The 10,000-nt window shown below is 36.8% G+C and overlaps 1 protein-coding gene across 2 annotated transcripts in view; it reads left to right on the top strand.

The window, feature by feature from the left end:
- Nucleotides 1-1,207, top strand: part of LOC113826305 (substance-K receptor) — a 23,464-nt gene extending 22,257 nt beyond the window's left edge. For both annotated transcript variants that reach the window (XM_070135850.1, XM_070135851.1), the window contains exon 8: nt 1-1,207. This exon is cut by the window's left edge and continues 228 nt beyond it. In XM_070135850.1, coding sequence (XP_069991951.1) covers nt 1-109 — 109 coding nt within the window. In that variant the 3' untranslated portion in view covers nt 110-1,207.
- The last annotated feature ends 8,793 nt before the right edge of the window (nt 1,208-10,000 follow it).

The following is a 10,000-nucleotide window of genomic DNA, read 5'->3' on the forward strand; positions in this document are numbered from 1 at the left end:
GCAGCGGAGCCTGTCGGTGGCGAGCACGGGCGCCCTCGGACACCTCATCACGGAGGTCATCGAGGAGGAGAGTTCGAGCGACGTGGACAACAGCGAGAGGATACTGTAGGGATACTGTTCAGGAAGCCAACGGAAGGATGCTGTGCTTGCTGTTCCTTATTTATATCCGTCGCATGGAAGAGGAGGATACTGTGAGGATACTGTTCAGGAAGCCAACCGAAGGACGCTGTACTTGCTGTGCCTTATATCCGTCGCATGGAAGATGAGGATACTGTGAGGATACTGTTGGACACTATGCCCGCTTTTGACACCTTATATCCGTCGCACGGAAAATGAGGATACTGCAAGGATACTGTTCAGGAAGCCAACGGAAGGACACTGTACTTGCTGTGCCTTATATCCGTCGCATGGAAAATGAGGATACTGTGAGGATACTGTTAAGAAAGCCAACTGAATGACACTGTACTTGCTGTGCCTTATATCCGTCGCATGGAAGATACTGTGTTGAAACCATCGCTTAAACTATCACGCGATGGTGACCTGTACATACGTTCTTGTGTGTGTGTCTTATCACTGTATATATTTATCTCTAAGAGAGTGTGTTCCTGTTTCAGTGCGTCTGTTTATATGAGTGTCGACGTGTTAATATCCGAGTAAATGAGTTGTAAAAACGTTAGAAATAGTTTAGGAATTTAACGATGTTTCGATACACATCCGAGGCCACCAGCTGAGCGTGCGGGAAGGAGATTAAATAGTGAATGGAAAGCGAGAGGAAGGAAGCGCTTTTGCTGGCTGCTGAATTCGCAAGGAAAGTGGACAGGATGTGAAGCGAATATACTAATAGCCTTTGACGGATGGGCTATGGAGTGGGAATATGTGCGTGTGTATGTATGTATGTATGTATGTATGTATGAATGTATATATGTATACATACATGCACACACACGCCCACATAAACGTACAGATGGACAACGTTCTTCTCCACTGTTCCTTATCATAAAAAATGGATGTATAGTAAACCTGAAAAAAAAGCTGAAATTGTACATAACTATTTATGACTGCCACGTGCATGTAATCATGTCAGCTGATGCATGTTTTCTTTCAAATGCCACAGTAACAAATTCTGTTCACACACATAGCTATAGAAATACAGATTGTTCATGTTACCTACTCTGTGTAATCTTTCGCAAATAAAGCTTAAAACCTCGTTTATTGTTCCATTCTACATATATAGTACTTTCATTCGAGGTCCATACAAGTATTGACGATTTCTAACTAAATATATAGAAAAAGGGAGCGTAAGAGAGACAAAGAGAACGAACGAAAGATTACAGGAATACAACTGAACGAAACAATTAGATCAATTAACGATCATTTTCTATTCTCTTAATTCTCTTATTCCATTAACTTCCCCCCATACGTGAGGCCGAGGATCAACAAGTGGAACCGACGAAGGAACAGAAAGGAAGGGAAGAGAGAGAGAGAGAGATAGAGAGAGAGAGAGAGAGAGAGAGAGAGAGAGAGAGAGAGAGAGAGAGAGAGAGAGAGAGAGAGAGAGAGAGAGAGAGAGAGAGAGAGAGAGAAAGAGAGAGAGAGAAAGAGAGAGAGAGAGAAGAGAGAGAGAGAGAGAGAGAGAGAGAGAGAGAGAGAGAGAGAGAGAGAAGAGAGGAAGAGAGAGAGGGAGAGAGAGAGAGAGAGGGGAGAAAGGGGAAGAAGAAGAAAGAGAGAAGAGAGAGAGAGAGAGAGAGAGAGAAGAACAGACATGGAGAGGGAGACAGATATATACAAGGTGAGAAGATACACAGCACATACATGGTATGGCAGTAACTACAGAAGAAGAAAACTAAATGACATTACTGACTGCAAACTAGAACGAAATTACATATCTAATAATAGATCAACAATTTGGTTCATAGCAACCCCCAGAGGACATTGAAATGAACAATACTAAATAAATCATTCATCTGGAGCCTCCGTCTGTCCTCTAACTATAGCTAAATCAATCACAGATGAATGATACTAAAGGTTAAATCAAACTGGATACATGGTTAAGGAAGAAAAGCCAGTGAGGAAGCAAAAGAATAGAGGAAGCATGAAGCAAGAGAACGGACACGTAAACAATGAAACAAATGACAGTCGTTCCGTTACTATCGTTTTATCGCATCGAGTCGTCCTGTGATGGGATTCGAATTCATGTTCCGAATCCTATCACATTTCACCCTCTGACATTTCCCGCCGAGGCTCTGTCATTTGTCATCGCATCAAATATGAACTGGATGACATATCTGATAAGAGGAAAAAAAATATGAACAAATTAAGATTTTACTTTTGTCGTTTTTCGGTATTTTCGTGTTGGTGTGTATATATATTTATTTATTTGTTTAGTGATTTGTCAGCATTCCATCTCGTCTCACTCCCCTGTACTTATTATTTCTCGGTCTCTGTATCTGTCTGTTTGTCTGTCTTTGTATTTTTCTGTCTGATTCTGTCTCCATTTGTCTTGTTCTCTCTCTCTCCCCCTCTTTGAATCTATCTATCTATCTCTCCTCCCTTACCCCTCTCTCTCTCTCTCTCTCTCTCTCTCTCTCTCTCTCTCTCTCTCTCTCCCTCCCTTCTCTCTCTCTCTCTCTCTCTCTCTCTCTCTTTCATCTCTCTCTCTCTCTCTCTCTCTCTCTCTCTCTCTCTCTCTCTCTCTCTCTCTCTCTCTCTCTCTCTCTATCCCCCCTCCCTCCCCCCCACCTCTCTCTCTCTCTCTCTCTCTCTCTCTCTCTCTCTCTTCTCTCTCTCTCTCTCTCACCTTCTCATCCTCTCTATACATATATATCGATACACACACACATATACACACATATATCTAAGTATATATATTCACCACACACACATCACCACATACACACACATGATGATATATATGGATGTATAGATAGGAAAAAGAGAGAGAGGAGAGAGAGAGAGAGAGAGAGAGAGAGAGAAAGAGAGAGAGATAATGAGAGAGAGAGAGCAGAGAAGAGAGAGAGAGATAGAGAGAGAGAGAGAGAGAGAAAAGGCATGCATCTTTATGAGGCATAGAGGATATATAGAGCATGTATATAGAGATAATATTTTATATAAGAGAGTAGAAATATATCTATTAGAAAATGCATACACACACATAATTTATTATATATAATGTACACACACATCAATATATATGTGTATATGCTATCTATCTAATTACCTATGTATCATCAAATTCATTATCTATTCATATTGACTTTTTGCCTCTATTTGTGATAAGTTCATATCTTGTGATTATGAGACAGATGATCTTATAGATAAACAAACAAATACGTACGGGTAGACAGATAGATAGATAGATATGTGGATAGATAGATAGTAAGAGAGATATATCGGCAGATAGATAATTAGCTAAGACAGATAGATAGACCAATAGATAGACATATAAGTAAAAAGACACGTTGTTTACCCTTGCATCTATTACGTCACAGTTTACATCACATATAGCTCATCGTTACGTCATACATTACGTCACAAAAGTTGGCTGGGTTTATGCAAATTCTTTTTGTGTTTACGTGTATGGATGTATGCATTTGTATTTGTAATGTTTATGTGTAGACATAAAAACTACCAGACATTACTGACTCTGCAAAGTAGAACGAAATTACATACTTTATAATAGATCAACAATTTAGTTCATAGCAACCCCTAGAGGACATTGAAATGAACAATACTAAATAAATAATTCATCTGGAGCCTCCGTCCGTCCTCTAACTATAGCTAAATCAATCACAGATGAATGATAGATAAATAAAAATAAATAAAACTGGATTAATAAGAAGTATGAAACAAGAAGTCAGTGAAGTAAAAGAATAGATGAAGTAATAAGTAAGAGAACGGACACGTAAACAATGAAACAAATGACAGTCGCCCCGCCATCGCTTTATCGCATCGAGTCGTCCTGTGATGGGATTCGAATTCATGTTCCGAATCCTATCACATTTCACCCTCTGACATTTCCCGCCGAGGCTCTGTCATTTGTCATCGCATCAAATATGAACTGGATGACATATCTGATAAGAGGAAAAAAATATGAACAAATTAAGATTTTACTTTGGGCATTTTTCGGTATTTTCGTGTTGGTGTGTATATTTTTATTTATTTGTTTAGTGATTTGTCAGCGTTCTGTCTTATTTTATTCCCCTGTACTTTTTCTTTCTCAGTCTCTGTATCTGTATGTTTGTCTGTCTGTCTTTGTATTTTTCTGTCTGTTTCTGTCTCAATTTGACTTGTTTTCTCTGTCTGTCTGTCTGTCTGTCTGTCTGTCTGTCTCTGTCTCTCTCTCTCTCTCTCTCTCTCTCTCTCTCTCGCTCTCTCTCTCTCTCTCTCTCTCTCTCTTTCTCTCTCTCTCCCTCTCTCTATACATATATATTAATACACACACACACACATACACACACGAACACACACACACACACACACACACACACACACACACATATATATATATACACACATATTTACATACACACACACACAAACACATCTATTATATATAAATGCACACACACACACACACACACACATACACACACACACACACATCTATTATATATAAATGCACACACACATATGTGTATATGCTATCTATCTAATTACCTATGTGATCACTCAAATTCATTCATTCATTGACTCGCCCTCATTTGTGATAATTTCATATCTTGTGATTATGAGACAGATGATCTTATAGATAAACAAACAAATACGTACGGGTAGACAGATAGATAGATAGGTACAGATAATGATAGACAGAAAGACAGATAGATAGGCAAATAGATAATTAGCTAAGACAGATAGATAGACCAATAGATAGACAGATAAGTAAATAGACACGTTGTTTACCCTTGCATCTATTACGTCATAGTTTACGTCACGTATAGTTCATCGTTACGTCATACATTACGTCACAAAAGTTGCTTGGGTTTATGGAAAATTCTGTCTGGGTTTGCGTGTATGTATGTATGCATTTGTATTTGTATTTGTAATTTTTATGTGTGTCTTTGTAAGTATATATGTGAGTATATATGTAAGTATATAATGTTTATGTGTGTGTGTTTGTAAGCATATATGTGAGAAAGAGAGAGAGATTGTGTATGTTTGTGTTTTAATTTCACAATATATGAGCAGTCAGAATCAGAGAGAAAATAAAGTAGTGTTATGAGGAGATAAGAGTCATAGTATAATAAAGTCAACCATTATCAGTAATTTTGTTGATAGTAAGCCTTGCCTGTCTTGTTTGTTCCCAATTACGCAAATACACACACACACACATGCACACACACACACACACAATACACTTCTCAGGAATCTGTTGTTATACCCAAACTCACGATCTATCTATCTATCTATATGTCTGTCTATCTGTGTATCTATCTATCTATCTGTCTATCTACCGATCTATCCGTGTATCTATTTATCTATCTACCTACCTATCTATCTACCCATTTATCTGTGTATCTATCTATCTGTCTACCTATGTATCTATCTATCTACCCATTTATCTATCTATCTACTCATCTATCTGTGTATCTATCTATCTACCCATTTATCTGTGTATCTATCTATCTCTCTACCTATGTATCTACCTATATACCCATTTATATGTGTATCTATCTATCTATCTATCCACGTACATCCGCAAACGCCCGAAAGAACAAGAAAGCGTCATGCATGTTATTTTCCCTCTGTTATCGATCTCTTTCTCTCCTCTCTCTCTCTCTCTCTCTCGCCTCATTCTCCTCACCCACTCTCGACGCACCCGAGGACCTCCCCCCCCTCCCCTCTCTACTCTCCCTCTCCAACACATCGTCCCCACTCTCGCTTGTTCTCTCCCTTCTTCTATTATCTTTCTCATTCTCTCTTCTCTGGGCTTCCTACCTCCACCGCCCCTTCTTCATTTTTTTAGTTCTTTTTTTTCCTTTTTTGGTTAATTTTTCGACAGTTCCTTCTTACTTGTTTCCGTTTTCTAGTTCTTCTCTCTTCCCTCTTCGTCTCTGTCATCCGCTATCTTCGTATTTCTTTTAGTTTTTCTCTATTCTCTTTCTGACTTCTCTCCTCAATCCTTCTCTCTCTTTTAGTTCATCCTATCACACATTTTTTCCCCAATACCATCGCGTTCCAAATCTTTAAAACTTTCCTCTTTATCTCTCCCTCTTCTCTCGTTTCTTCCCTCCTCCCTCCTTCTTACTCCTTCCTTCCACGCTCCCTTTCCACTTTCCTCTTTCGTTTCCTCCATTCTCACTTCTTTCCTCCTTCCTTCGTCCCCCTGTGCTCTCACTCTTTCCCTCCTTTTTCAATCCTGCCTGCTACACTCTTCCCATCCACCCCCCCCTCCTCTTCTAGCCTCCCCCCCCCCCATTCCTCCCCCCTCCTTCTAATCTCCTCCTCCCTCCCTTCCTTCCACTCATCTTCCCTCCTCTTCCCACCACCCTTAACCTCCTCTCTCACTCCCTTCCCTCCATGACACGCCCCTCCATGCACTCTTGTCATCACCAAAGGGTTGACAACTCCACTCACCCACTCCACTTTTGTCTCGTCTCCCCCTTCAGCTCCCCGCTCCGTCCATCTGGAGTTGCTTCTTTGTTTCCACCGAATTTCTAATCACTCCCCAACGCAATTTCTGGCGCGGGGAGAGACGGCGGGGAGAAAGGCGGGCATTTTGGGTTGAATCTTTCGTGTCGAGTCGTTGACTTGCTCCATTCTTTTTCCTCCTTGCGTTTTCTGGCTTTCTCTCGCTTTTTCTCTTCTTTCTATCTATCTTTTTGCTACTTTTTCTTGTTTATCTTCATGCATATGTGTATGTGTTTATGTATGTATATATATATATATATATATATATATATATATATAGATATATATATCAAGTATATATATACATATATATATATATATATATATATATATATATATATATATATATATATATATATATATATGAACATGCATATCCGCACACACTAGCACATACACACATATGTATATATGTATATATATATATATATATATATATATATATATATATATATATATATATATATATACATACATATGTACATATGCCTATTTATCTTCTGAATACAAATTTATTTATCTGTCTATTTACTTTTCTATCTACATATATATGCACACACAAACACACCATTATTTCCTCCTTGCTCTACCCTCTTTCTCCTTCCCCCTTCCTCCTGTTCTTCCTATTCTTTCTTCCTTCCCGCTTCCTCCCATTCCACCTATTCTCCCCTGCTATTCCTCCCTCCTTCCTCCACCTCCTCCCGCCCCATGACGCCGCCTCGAAGAATCTTCCGGTTTTTATCTTCGCTTCTTAACAAACTCGCCGCGAAGGGTTTAAGGCGGAGTCGGGAGGGGAGGAGGGGAGGGAGGGGGGGAGGAGTGGGCGGGGAAGGATGGAAGGATGGAAAGAAGGGGGGGCAAAATGGTTCGCAAGATCATTCAGCAGAAAAAACACGGATTCATATATATGCATATGTATATATATATATATATATATATATATATATATATATGTATATATATATATATATATATATATATATATATATATATATATGCATACACATACATTTGAATATATATATATATATATATATATATATATATATATATATAATATATATACATATATATATATATAATGAAATTAAATATATACGTGTATATATACATACATGTATATATATATATATATATATATATATATATATATATATATATATATATATATATATATATATATATATATATATACATATATATATATATATATATATATATATATATATATATATATATATACATATATATATATGTGTGTGTGTGTGTGTGTGTGTGTAAATGCTTGCCGACACTGATAAGTCATTAGAGAGTCTGTCAATTTGTCTTGAAAGTAATCAATGTAAAAATATTCCGAATAATGTAAGGATTTTATTCGTCCTGTCCCTTTTCTTCCTGAATTATCTCTCTCTCTCTCTCTTCCTCTTCTTCACCATTACCTCACTGTCTCCTCTTCCCTCCTTTATCACACCAACACGCCTTGTCTGGGTCGTTATTTGTAGAGGTAATCGCCATTAAGGACAGATTCCTCGTAAAAAAAAAAAAAAAAAAAAAAAAAAAATATGCGTGAGTACACATGCCTCACAATTCCATGAGTGTGAGGTTGTACGTATGAGGAGAAATGCGGTTGAATCTATTAGCATGCATGAGGCAACAGGAACTAAAGTTTGCAAAACAATGTATGTTTGGATAGGATGTTTTGTGGTTTGTTGTCATTGTTTTTTTTTTCCTTTTTTGTGTTGTCAACGTGTGTCTCAAACCTTATGAATTTATCCGTTGTACATTTTTTTGTTTATCCGTTGTACATTTTTTTTTGTTCATGGAGTCTGCGAGTTGTAATGACATCCTTCGATTTGTTTGTCTTATATGTAGGGTTTCTATAGTGTTTTAGGCGGATAATTGGATATACATTGCATCCGTTTTGGGTTCAATTTGAGGATATATGTATCTAATAAAAAAAAAAAATCCTTTCTTTTTGTTTCTTTTCTTTTTTTCTTTTATTTATTTATTTACTTTTTCTTCTTTCTCTTTGTTTCTTTTCTTTTCCTTTTATTTATTTATCTACTTTTTCTTCTTTCCCTTTGTTTCTTTTCTTTTTCTTTAATTTATTCATTTACTTATTTTTGGCTTCGAGTATCTGTTCATTTTTGTTGTTGTTTACAGAGACGGTATGAACACACCGTTATCCATTTAGTGTATTGACCCGAATCGCAATTCTTGGCAACAGCTGATCGAGCACCAATGAATTTAGTGAACAGGATCTGGTGAAATAAATGAGATTATTCTGATTATTATTTTTTTGTTAATTCGCTATCTAATCAAAAAAGGATTACACGGTTCGAAATGTCAAAGCTTTTAGATGAATAATATGAAGCAAGTGATTTGATTATTGCTCGTAATAAATGCCACTTGGTGAATTGTGATAAATCTGATTTGGTAGAGAGGGCTTTCATCTAAGTCCTTGGTGTTTTTTCATGATATTGGCTTTTAAAAATGTTCTTCATTTGTTTCATTACTTTTTTCGGAGAGTTTAGGTAATGCAGAGTTATGAATTTTCTCACTGTCACGATTATCATTGTTTTTATTATCATTATCATTTTTGTTATTATCGTCAGACTTTATCATAACAATAATAATTACTGTCATTATCATTGTTATAATGGTAATGATAATGATAACAATTATCATTAGTATTACTATTATTTTCATTGTTATTCTTACTATCATCATTGTCAGTTACTACTCTTATCAAAATCATTATTATCATAATCGTTATCATTATTATCACAATTGTTTTAATGATCATTATCATTATTACTATTTTCATTATAATTTATTTTCATCATAACCATTGCCATCGGCATTAACACCATTATTTTCACTATTACCAGCACTCTATTTATTTCATCGACCCTATCACTATAACAATTACGTTATTTTGTTTCGTCTGTCCAGTAACACTACAATTGTATTACGCCCGAAATCTTATTCCATGTGACTGAGGAGTTGAAGTAGCTTCATTTGGGAGTAGAAATGGGTGATATTTGACAACATGACTTTTAAAGAATCACACACACATATCGCCATGCACACACACACACACACACACACACACACACACACACACACACACACACACACACACACACACACACACACACACACACACACACACACACACACACAAACACACACGCATAGATAAATATAAGCATCATGTTAGAATCCTATTCTAGCTCTATTGTTATGATTGTTATTATTATTGTTATCATCATGATTACCATTCTTCTTCGAGGCAAATGATTATCACCATCATCATTGCTGTTATTATTATTATCATTCTTCTAACTACTCCACTGCACTGGAGTAGTGG

Source organism: Penaeus vannamei, chromosome 21 (genome assembly GCF_042767895.1).
Source record: "Penaeus vannamei isolate JL-2024 chromosome 21, ASM4276789v1, whole genome shotgun sequence".
Lineage (NCBI taxonomy): Eukaryota > Metazoa > Arthropoda > Malacostraca > Decapoda > Penaeidae > Penaeus > Penaeus vannamei.